Consider the following 12,445-nt stretch of genomic DNA (forward strand, 5'->3'; position numbering starts at 1 on the left):
TCAAGTGAAATAATGGAATATGACAAAAGATGAGAGAAAGTATATCTAAATAGGGCTTGGTTTCCCTTCTCCTAAAGCATTTTACATCTGGGCATAAGGAGTTGGGGAATCTTGAATTTGAGCTATTACATTATATTATGTTATATTATATTATATTATATTATTTTCTGACCACTTATGAGTGTCATATTTCAGGTACTTTCTCATATTTCCTTCAGGTTTTATGTCTTGTGCTTCCATTGCAGCTCTGGGATGGAGAAATGAGGGCATCAAGTCATGAATATCAAAATGTAACTTAGAAATAATTTAATGTAATATATGTGCTGCTATTGTTCTAGTCATGGAGCAAAATTAAACTGTTCTCCCCATCTGTCCCTTAAGCAACTCATGTTAAGTATAAGCAAAAGAAAGTGTGCTAGACTTTAGTTCAACAATCTTTGGCTTCCAAATGGAATTCTTCCAAATAGAATCAGAGGTACCAACATGAATCAATTAATCCACATGTGCTCTAGGGTCTGGGTTCTATAGATATCATGTTGCTTCTTCACTTGGTCCTCAGACACCATGGTCAAGATCAGCTGGTTCGCTATTGGTGCTGATTCCCAGGTCTGAATCCCAGGGAAGTGGGAGTTGATTGTTTCTCTAAGAGTAATTTTCATATCTGGAACATTATCTTTTCCACCCTCAATCTACTGCGACATGACTTTTTTTTTTAATCTTCTAGATATGGTCTCTGTGTTGCTTGCCTGCGTATTGATTTATTTAACTAAGGTGTGGTTTGCTTTTTTTTTTAACTCCTAAATTATAGGGGAGGATCAAGGAGATTTACTTTATTTATCTGATTTGGTCCATTAACTGAAGTCAATAACTTTCAATCTACAAACGTACTAGAAAAAAAAAATTGTGGATATTTATGTAACCTTGGAAGAGGCAGGATCTTTCTTGGCATTATCACTAAAATAGAAGCCTAAAGGAGAAGATGGATGGATCTAAGTACACTAAATTTAAAAACTTGGGCATGTCAACAATATCGTAACCTAAAATTAAAAGGCAAAGTTAACTTTAAAATATATCTTTATCATCCTTAATAAAGGGCTTTTACCCTTAATATATAAAAAGCTTTCAAAAACAGTAGTAAAAATATAGGCTAAGAACAGATATAGGTAATTCACAGAAGAAATACAAATAAATAAATGAACAAACAAATGTTCAAAGTCACTAGTCTTTCAAGAAACGCATGTTAAAACAATGAGATTTCATTCTTATCTTGTAAATAAATTGTTCAATGAATGTTTTCTTTCATGCCTGCTATGTGGCAGGCACTGTGCTAGATATAGAATACCCATGTATGGGTATGTGTATGGGTAGAAGGCAGTATGAGGGACTTTATACAATGGACTTTATATTTATTGGGTTGGCCAAAAGTTTCCTTCAGTTGTTTGGTTTTATTTTATTTTATTTTATTTTTGACTGCGTTGGGTCTTCGTTGCTGCACGCAGGCTTTTCTCTGGTTGCGGCGAGCAGGGGCTACTCTCCTTTGCAGTGCGTGGGCTTCTCATTGTGGTGGCTTCTCTTGTTGCAGAGCACAGGCTCTAGGCGAGCAGGCTTCAGTAGTTGTGGCACACAGGCTCAGTAGTTGTAGCTCGTGGGCTCTGGAGCGCAGGCTCAGTAGTTGTGGTGCACGGGGTTAGTTGCTCCATGGCATGTGGGATCTTCCCTGACCCGAGTTTGAACCCATGTCCCCTGCATTGGGAGGCAGATTCTTAACCCCTGAGCCACCATCTAGCTGACTGAATATTATACAGTTATTAAAATTCATGCTGAAGAACAGAAATATACTTAATAATATGACATAATATTACAAAAAAGTCTTGATTATGTAAATTAAAATGCTATATGAGGCATATGCACGGGAAAACATTTAAAAGGATATTTGCCAGGACTTCCCTGGGGGCACAGTGGTTAAGAATCCGCCTGCCAATGCAGGGGACACGGGTTCGAGCCCTGGTCCGGGAAGATCCCACTGCCGCGGAGCAACTAAGCCCGCTGGCAACAACTACTGAGCCTGTACTCTAGAACCCACGAGCTACAACTACTGAGCTCGCGTGCCACAACTACTGAAGCCTGAGTGCCTACAGCCTGTGCCGCTCAACAAGAGAAGCCGCTGCAATGAGAAGCACGCACGCCGCAACAAAGAGTAGCCCCCGCTTGCTGCAACTAGAGAAAGCCTATGCGCAGCCACAAAGACCCAACACAGCCAAAAATAAATAAATATTTATTTATTTAAAAAACAAGGATATTTGCCAAAATATGAAGAGATTATCTCCAAGTAGTGGATTATAAGTGATTCATTTTTTTCAGAGCTACCTTTGAAACTAACAGATTTGAGCAGTGTCAGAGAACATGCCTTTGTTGATTGCTTTGTTGACTGCTATTATACAATATTATTTTATTATTATACAATAGCACTTATAGCTTTCTACCCCACATCTGCTTCTCTTCCTCTCCTTCCTGGAAGCTCCAATTTTATTCAGGTACCACATTCTTCTAAGAAGCCTTTCGGTTTGGGGAGGCTAGCCCCAGTCCCAGCCCTAGAGGTAATTCCTGACTGGCCTAAGGGTAAGACTTAAGACAATCATAGTTATACCCGTCCCCTTTAAGGGTGGGCATGTGACCCCGTTCTAGACTGGGAGATATGAGAGGCCTACAAAAGGGAGGGGTCTGCCGAGCAAATTTTTTTCTGCTTGTAGATGTTGTTCTGTCGGTATGTGAAACCTAAAACTGCCCCAGTCATCTTGGACCATGAAGAGAACCAGTCTTAGAATGAGGTTATTACTGAAAATGGCAGAGTGGAGAATTAGAAGGCATCTAGGTCCTTGATGGCGCCATTAAGCTACTGATTATACTATGCCCAGAAACTCCTTATGTCTTTTTTCTTTTAATTAACTAATTTATTTATTTGGGGCTGTGCTGGGTCTTCGTTGCTGTGCGCGGGCTTTCTCTAGCTGCAGTGAGTGCGGGCTACTCTTCATTGCGGTGCACGGGTTTCTCATTGCGGTGGCTTTTGTTTCGGAGCACCAGCTCTAGGCGCGCAGGCTCAGTAGTTGTGGCGCACGGACTTAGTTGCTCCACGGCATGTGGGATCTTTCCGGACCAGGGCTCGAACCCGTGTCCCCTGCATTGGCAGGCGGATCTCAACCACTGCGCCACCAGGGAAGCCCACTCCTTATGTCTTGATTTTTTGTTGTGAGATAATGTTTCCTTACTGCTCAAGTTTATTTGAATTGGCAGTTTCTGTTACCTTCAACTGAAAACATCCTAATGATATAGCATACCTTGGAAAAAAATAGCATAGTATAGTACAACAATCTTCGGTAGAGAATTTTGTTGTAGCATAAACTCCAGGGAGAAGGAGGGAAGAATTAGGACCTAAAGTTTATCCAAAACCAAAAATAATCTCCTAGAATTTGAGGAAGTGAGAAACTGGTAAAAATACATTTTGGTGAAGACTTCTTTGATCAGGACATGATAAAAGGAATTAGTTTTCTTCTCCATCTAATTAAATAATTATTGTTTCATGTTTTTGAAGTTTTTCTTCCAAAAAAAAAAAAACTTGACTTTTGTTTGACAAATATGTTCAACATCAATCCAATTTTTGATTTCCAAAATTTTAAAGTAACTCATTCATTATTCTCTAAAATTTTACTCTTCTTTAAAATCTTCCAATGCATGTCTTTCGAAGTACACTATTGGGAAACTATTCACTATTACATTTTACTTTCCTATAGCTAAATCTATGAAGTAATCAAACTGTGATTCAACATAATTTGCTCATGAAATTTATATAAAGTAGGTAATTTCATAGAAATCTATCAAACAAGATGAAAAATTGATTATTTGGTTAAAAGTATTCGAGAAGTGGTTTAGCTTTAATATCTTCTTGATTTATTTTACAAGTAGTAGAAAAATCAGTTATGTGAGCTTATCTTAATTTCTTTTCTTTTCATATTCCTTAACTTCTATAACTGGCTTTTTGATAGTTGTTAGTATCAGTTACTGATCACTCCTTCTTATCATTCACACAATATATTTCGAGACCTTTGCTGAGGAAGGAAGGCTCAGATATTAATGAGCAACTTTATTATTTCAAGTTTGGGTTCTCTGCTCCTGTGAGTTTTCAGCTATTGATTTTAGCTACAGTAATTACTATATGTCTTTGTTTTTCAGAACTAGTGATCTTAAAGTTTTGGCATTTGAGAATTTTAATGTTTCTGTACAATGTTCCTGGACTTGGCTTAAATATTGAAATTTAAAACACTTGGTTAAAGATCAGAAACATTTGACATTGTGGCACTCCTTGATCTTTGTGCACAAGGACACACCTGACCCTTGTACCGGTTGTGTACAAATTCCACTCATTAACTGTAGCTCCGCTCTTCTGTCTCCATCTAGGAAGTGTAACCTTATAGGCATTATCTTCAAACCAAAAACAAATTATTGGGAAATATTGGCACCTTTTATCAGCAACAAGTTACTGGAACATTCCTCCTGACACTTCATGACACTACACGGACACCACATGATGCCTCATGACTCCCAGTGAAAAACATTACTCTAGTAGTTACTACAATGCACTGGGAAATAAGAAACAAAAGACCAAAATAAAGTCGTCCCCCTCATGTCGGAGAATAACCCTTGTTGGTGCAATAACTTAACCTCTCTATGCCTAAGGTCTCCTTACACACAAAATGAAAGTTACAAGTTCTCATGAAAATGTCTGGAAGTTTAACATTATTATTTTGTGGGAATTCCCTGGCATCCCAATGGTTAGGACCCCACGCTTTCACTGCAGAGGGCGCAGGTTCAATCCCTAGTTGGGGAACTAAGATCCTGCAAGCTGCGCAGCATGGCCAAAACCCCCCAAAAAACAACAGCAAAAAACCCATTACTGTTTTGAGAGCTTCAATTCAATAAGATAGGATGGGAGGGCCTGGCAAAATAGGGAATCAACTGTGGAGGGCCTGGAATCACAGGCCGTGGAGTTGGACCTTCACGTAAGGGAGACTTGGGAAGATTACTGAACAGGGTAGTAGCATAATCATCAATACCTGTGTCTTAGGAGGAAGACTGGCAGCAGTGTATAGAATGGTGAGAGAGAGATGGAACTAAGAAAAGTTATGAGAGTATTGCAGAGGGCCAGACCAGGGTGGGGGGGAGATAAATTAAGAGTTTGGGATTAACATATATGCAATACTATATATAAAATAGATAAACAAGGACCTACTGTATAGCACAGGGAACTATATTCAGTATCTTGTAGTAACCTATAATGGAAAAGAATCTGAAAAAGAATATATATATACATGTATATATATATGAAACTTAATCACTTTGCTGTACACCTGAAACTAATACAACATTGTAAATTAACTCTACTTCAGTTTTTTTTAATGGTTTTTAAAAAACGGGCCAGACAAGAGATGCTGAGGGTAATTGCTGTGGAAGGGGGTTGGGAGGAGGAATGAGACCAGTTTAAGAGGTAATGGTACATGATAAATTACAGATGTAATAGGATTTGGTTACTAAATGGTGTAACGAGTGAGGGAGAGGAAGGAAGGACTTGAATGGGACTTAGGTTTCTGGCCTGAACATCTGAAGATACTGATGCCATTAACTGAATGGGAGTACAGGATTGCTTGTTTGTGCGTGTGTGTGATAGAAAAAGTGGGGCAGGGGGTAAGGAATGACTTTTGTCTTGTCTCAAGTGCCTGTGGACACCCGTGTGGTGCTCTACAACTGGACAGTTAGAGTATGCCTGGGGACATTTCTTGGTATAAAAAAAGGAATACTCTTGTAATGTGAACAGCTCATTTACATAGTGCTCAACCATTAGCGCCCCAAACCCTGAGATAGTTATTGCCTCGCTAGCAGTAAAAGCTTGATTACAGCCCCTGACTGATGACGGTGTAAAGGGCCTGGGTTCCCACAACTTCTACGGGCAAAATATTAATTGTGATTAATTATCGTGTGGCACTATACAAAGACTAGATGATTTACTGTGGCTTCTGGAGGGCGCTTGCTTGGTTTTTCGCCGCAGCCCTCAGAGAACGGGAACTGGACAGCTCCCCGGGTGGCCTTCGGCCCTTCTGGGATCAGAGCCGCCCAGCCGCGAGCAGTCTCCAGACACGTGAGCCTGGGCCTTCGGGCCCACTCGGCCAAGGGTGGTTCGACCTTGGGCGGAGGGCACTTCCTTCCTTCTTCCGCGCTCTCGGACCCTGGCCCCGTCGGGGCGGGCGGGGCGGGGCTGCTCCGAGGCCCCGCCGCCGGCCCCGCCCCGCTTGCCGGCCGCCGCCGGCTCCCTCCGGCCCGCGGTGCGGTGCGCGCCTGCGCCAGCCCTCGCCTCGGAGCAGCCATGATGGTGGGTGTCCGCGGCGCCGAGTCCCGGGCGCGCGTTGGGGGCGGCGGGCGCGGGGCGGGTGCGGGGGCCGCGCCGGCCTGACACTAATGTCTCCCCTTGTGTCCCCCCCATTCCATCCTTTCCCCGGCGCGGCGGGCCCCGCCGACCTCGCAGGAAGGCCTGGACGACGGCCCCGACTTCCTCTCGGAGGAGGACCGCGGAGTAAGTTCTGCCTCCTTCTGGCTAGCGGGACCCTCCCTCCCTCGCCTTGGTCCAGGGGTGTGGTACGGGAGAGGGGTGTCTCCGGTCGCGCGGCACCCCCTACCCGCCGGCCTCCTTTCGATTTCCTCGCCGCACCGCGCCCCGCCCTCCTGCAGCCCTTCCTCCCTTGGGGCCGTTCGGTTCTGATTTCCCGGGGACCCGCGGCTGCTCTCGGCCCCCGCCACGGCTCCGACTCTTCTGTGGACCTCCTTCCCCGGCCGGTCCGGGTGCAGGTGGGGAAGTGGAGGTGGAGGCCGGAGCTGGACACCCGCCGCCACCACGTTGGGGACTATGAAAACCCATTGTCAGACCTTCCTGCCGGCACCTTCAATTTCCCCTTGGGGGGACCTCTCGAACCCGCCCTTGCCCACCCTTCTTTTCCTCTAAAACATTATAGTACGGGGTTGTTCTAAATTACCCTTTTGCACGGGATTTTACAGTTGCCGAATCTAAACTCTTCTCCAGTATCCTACCAGATTTTGTGAAGTGCTGGTAGTCCACAGTACCTTTACTTTTCCTAATGTCTAAAAAAATACATCTTTTGCAGAGATCCCTTGGTGGTGATTTGAGGCAGTGCATTTCAGTTCAGAAAGGGCCTTCAGGGCTATGATTCCTCCCTCCCACGCTCTACCCCCATTTACCTTGGCCGAAGGGTAGTAATCTGTATAGTGCCTTGTACAAGTGAGCACTTGAAAAACATTGATACATGATGATTGCAGCTCAGCAACGTTCCATGGTTCCTTCACATTTAACAGTTTGCACTTTAGTTTTCCGTTTTGCTTTTACTTATTTGTCTTAGACAATGTGAGAGACACGTCTGTTAGTCGATTTTGGGCAGGTGATAAAATATTTTTATAGGATGTTATTCCTGGTTTTTTAAAATAAGAGATAAGGTAGTTAGTATTAACTGATGACCTTTATAAAGTTTTAAAATGGTAAGAAAGATGCAGAAGGTGCTGCATATTTTTATAAACGATGAATTAATAAATTTCTCAGTTTACAGAAAAGCATCATTTAGAATTACTAGTTAGCATGAAAGCATCATGTAGGATTTCTGGTTATTTCTTAAAATTTTAGGTTCTAATGAATTTTAAGACAAAGTGCATGTATATGAATGTGTATATGTATCTTCTGGGGTAGGGGAATCATAGTAATAGTCATATCTGGGCACTGTGTTGGCACTGTATAAGCATTGTTTCCTTATATCCTCTTACCATCCTTGTGAAGCTTTTAGTATCCCCCATTTACAGATGAGAAATCTGAACCTCAGAGAAACTAAGTGAGTAGTCTGAAGTCACACAGCCAGTGAGTGAGAGAGGTGGACTTTAAACCATGCTGCTGACATCAAAGCCAGCGCACACATTTCTCAAAGTCGTTTTGAAACACTTGCATCAGAATCACCTGGGGTGTTTGAAAAACTAAAGTCAGAAGTTTCTGGGCCCACCCTCTAGTAAATCAATCTCTTGAGGTAGGGAGGACAGATAAGTACTTTGTTAACTAGCAAGATGATTCCATTGTACACTGAAGTCTGATTATGGCTGCACAAAGTTATCCTGCTATTGCCTCATTTCAGGAACAGAAATTTCAGGCCTGTTTAAATTTCCTTATATTGTGTTTGTCCTGATAGAAATAGAGTGCCATAAATAGATTAGAACTTTTAGGCATTGCACTTTTAGTTTAGATTGCTTGTTCAGCCTTTTAAGAAAGTCTTGATAGAGAAAAAGCATGCAGTACCTATTTGATACAAATTGTAGGGGGGACATCACAGATTCAAAAATAATAGTGCAAGCATTTCATTCAAAGCAGTAAGTAAGCAAAATTAAAGACAGCATTTTTAAATACATTTTTAAGCAGCCTTAAATTTTCATTATGATTTGGAACAGAAGAGAGTCTTACAGCCTTAAGAATATACTGTTTTGTAAGAAACTTAAAAAGCAGACTTTAAGAATACACAATATTGAAAATTATTGGCCACTTTTTGATCTCTTCGGTTACACCTCTGCATAGAAGGGTATTTTTTTCTTTCCCAAAGGAAGGACAGTAACATATTATTTAGTAAACAAATGAGCCCTTTGAACTGGACACATTTTGCTCTGATGTGCTTGTTAAATAGAGCAGTACATGCCAGCATGATGGCGTAATTCTCTTAGCATTTGATTTGAATTCTAAATAATATGTTTATTGTTTTCAGAATTACTTCAGGTGGAGGAAGTGCACCTCTCCTGGACTCCTAGCCTTGCTCCTCCCTCTTATTCCTTATCTTCATTAATGTCATCATTTGTAGTCCTTCATGCAAGAAGCTTCTGAATCATAACCTTCATCCCCATACCAGAACAGTCACTGAGGCCAGATAATTTCACCTCAGAAATGTTGTTAGCCCATCTTTCATTTATATGGCCACAGTTAAGTTCCCTCTATCTCTTGCCTGGACTGTAGCAGTATCTCATTGGTCTGTCTCCAGGCTCTCTACTTTCCAGTCCAGACTGCACATGACTGGTAGTTACCTAACTGAAATGATTAGATCATATGGCACCAATAGTCACAAGGACTTACGGGGACCCAGTTCTTTTTGCAGTAAGGTCCAAACTCCTTATGCTAGCATTGAACACCGTTCATAACGCTTTCTGGCTGACTTCATTTCTCAAGATGCCCCTGCCCCATACATACACACACACACACACACACACACACACACACACACACACACACACACACACAATAGGCATATTCTAGTCTACTTGTCATTGCCCAACCACCTCTGCACTTTAATGTCTGCTTTATGCATGCTTCTCAGTGTTGTGGAGTGGGTTTTTTTTTCCCTCACCTTTTTTTTCACATGAAATTTGACTTAACCTTTTAAGACTTGGCCCAGATATTTGCATTTTCTTTTGTACCTACTCAGCATTTAGCTTGAACATATTCCACATTTATTGATAGTTATTTCTGATAAAAACATGACATAGATTTCGTTGGCAAAGGATAAGATGAATGTTGGCAGAGGAAGAAGAGAAAGTTCCTGCCCTGGGGCCATGGCAGTGTAGTGAGGAGCTTACCGGTGAAGTGCTGTGGGAGTACGAAGGAGAGTGAAGACATAATGGTAACTACACAACTGATGAAGCGTTTGCTGCATACTAGGGACTTTCCACACATCAACTCAATTCTCAAATCCCTGTGAAGTAACTGCTACTATTATTCCTACTTTGGAAAGGAAAAGTGAGGTTCAGAGAGATTAAATAACTTGCCCTGGTTCATACAGCCGATATGAGCTGTATTCAAACTCAGGGAGTCTAGCTATAGGTACTGGGCTGTTAACCACTGTGCTGTTGCCTACAGGAGCTAAGCCTTAAATGTTGATTGTGTAGGCTCCCAGGGATGAGGAAGGCTTGCCAGCAGAGAGGATAACATGTAGGTAGGTCATTAGGTTCCACCTGGAGCACTTTTTCTTACTGGAAGCAGGAGTAGATATGGGTAATACAGATAAAGTGCATAATGTGGGAAGTCCTGAGGGATCACCAGCTAGGAAGGACATATGCCCAGATGAAAATAGCATTGTAGATGACTCCGATGTGGAAGGTGGATTGCTTCTTCCTTGCAGAAAGCAGAGAAACCTGTTACCAGGCTTTTGCGGCAGTCCAGATGAGAAATGTTAAAGGTAGAACTAAGGCAGTGGAAGAAGGGATGAAGGAGGGGACATAGCAGAGAGATATTTAGAAGATAGAATGCACAGGGCATAGTGGCTGAATAAATACATGTGCTAGACAGAGGAGAAGGAGATGAGGAATATACGAGAGAATAGCAGAGTTAGAAGGTAGATAATAAGTTTGGTTTTCAGATATGTTGGATTTGAAGTGCCTGTGAAGTGTCTAATCCCTTCCCTGCCAAACTAGAAAGTAAGATCTGAAAGGGTGAAGATTGTGTCCTTTCATTGCTCTATCGCAAGCACATCTGACAGTGGTTGGCACGTTGAAGGCACTCAGTTGTTTAATAAGTAAATACATCCAGGTGGATATGTCTAGTTAGTAACTTGAAATTATGATTGGGAACTTAGAATAAGAGGTGTGAGTTGAAGGTATAAATTTCAGAGTTATTAGTCAAGAATGGCCGAGTTTGCCAACGCTAGATAGTACCCAGCGGGAAACAGCATTCACAGGCCAAGGAGAAGAAATGGACTAACTGATGGGGCTGAGATGAGTGGGAAGAAAATGAAAAGAGTCCCCAGAAGTTGAGAGAGTTTTAAGGACATGGTCAGAATGATCATTGAGGCAAAATACCAAAGAGAGATCAAGAAGACTGCGAAGTATTGGATTTGGAAATTAGGTCCTCACTGTGTGGAGGTGTTGTGAGACCAGGGCTAACTTGACTAGAAGAGCATTGTACAAGCAGGTTCTAGAGCAAACAGGCAGATTACCTGCTCAGGTAGCCGGAGAGCTCTGCTCTCCATGGGACACCACTCCTTCTGAGAATGCAGAGGAGATGGTGAGTACAGATCTATTTATAGAAAGGCTTATTGATGGGTCTGAGGGAAAACAGCTGCTAATGTTTATTTCTTGGGGATGTGGGAGACAGGGTCACTTGTTGAGCATAGGGTGGAAATGCAATCGAGGGTTGAGATAGTAAAGCTTTGGAGTGGTTGCTCAGGGAATCAGAAGGGGAGCTGAGCAGATCGGCCCTGGACTGTTGAATGGTTTTAAGAGTCTAGTGCAGTTGGGAGAGCAATAATTTGTAGTGGACAAGCACAGACAGTTGTGACTTTAGCCACACTCAGCTCAAAAAAGCAAAGAAAGTTGATGATTGAATTGATCCTACATGTGGGAATTTGCAAGCCAAGTACGGCAAAAGAGCAATGGGAGTTGACAAGACCAGCAAGAAAGGCATTGGAGTGACATCATGCGACTCTAGTAATGTTTTGTTATTCCTAGTATGATGGATGAAAGGGAATCTAGTTTCCGGAAAGTATATGTATAATCAACCGTTGATTTGACTGCTGAGTATACAGAGTATCATAATGGAAATAATTTATTACAGGACTTCCAAAATCATAACTGGTTGTAAATCAACTACTTCAATAAAAATTTTTTTTAAATCATAACTGGACTAGGAGTAAAATAGATTTAAATTTTGGCCTGAGTTAGTGAACTTAACAGAATTTCTGTCTGCCTCATGGGGTTTTTCACTGATTATACTGTAATTCCCTAGAAATAGTTTCTTAGCCCTGTTACGGTTCGCGCCTTTCTTTCAGGGCTGCAGTGAGCCAGAAGAATAGGGCCTGGGGGGCCACTGTAAGGATTAGGCTTTTCTCTAAGTGGGAACCCCTTAGGTTTTGAGCAGAGGAGTGATTTCTAGTTTAGTGGGATGGTTCCAGTGGCCCTATAAGGAGTATAGATTGAAGAGGGAAAGAGGCAGAAGCAAGAGACCAGTTGGGAGGCTGTTGCAATAATCAGTTATTTTCCTTCTTCCTTCCTCCTCCATCCATCCATCCATCTCTGTACATGTACTTTTCTGGCAAAAGATTAACAGTTAAGTTTTTAGGAGTGTCATAAGGTTGATACTTTAACATGTAAACACATCAGTGTAGTAAACTAATAGTGAATGTCCTCTTTACTAAGTAATTATATGTGAAGAATTAATCTATCAGCAGTAGGGCAGTGTCTTTAGATTATTTTTCTAAGGATAGTGTGTTTTGCTTAATCATTTTCTCTGCCTGGGCTTTCTCTTGACCATGACACAGGTGTTTAACCTAGTCAGTCTTTGACAAAAGGAAGTATTGGCCCAGATAAGGATTAAACT

General features: G+C 42.0%; 1 protein-coding gene across 3 annotated transcripts in view; it reads left to right on the forward strand.

Moving 5' to 3' along the window:
- The first annotated feature begins 6,286 nt into the window (after positions 1-6,286).
- The window catches only part of SNX6 (sorting nexin 6), a 54,790-nt gene continuing 48,631 nt past the window's right edge, over positions 6,287-12,445 (forward strand). For 2 of the 3 annotated variants that reach the window (XM_033851190.2, XM_033851192.2), the window contains exons 1-2: positions 6,287-6,418; positions 6,572-6,619. In XM_033851190.2, the coding sequence (XP_033707081.1) occupies positions 6,413-6,418; positions 6,572-6,619 (54 nt within the window). In that variant the 5' untranslated portion in view covers positions 6,287-6,412. Of the gene's footprint in view, positions 6,419-6,571; positions 6,620-9,655; positions 9,756-12,445 lie in introns of those variants that run through there. The other variant, XM_033851191.2, reaches the window with a different exon arrangement.

This window comes from Tursiops truncatus, chromosome 2 (genome assembly GCF_011762595.2).
Source record: "Tursiops truncatus isolate mTurTru1 chromosome 2, mTurTru1.mat.Y, whole genome shotgun sequence".
Classification (NCBI taxonomy): domain Eukaryota; kingdom Metazoa; phylum Chordata; class Mammalia; order Artiodactyla; family Delphinidae; genus Tursiops; species Tursiops truncatus.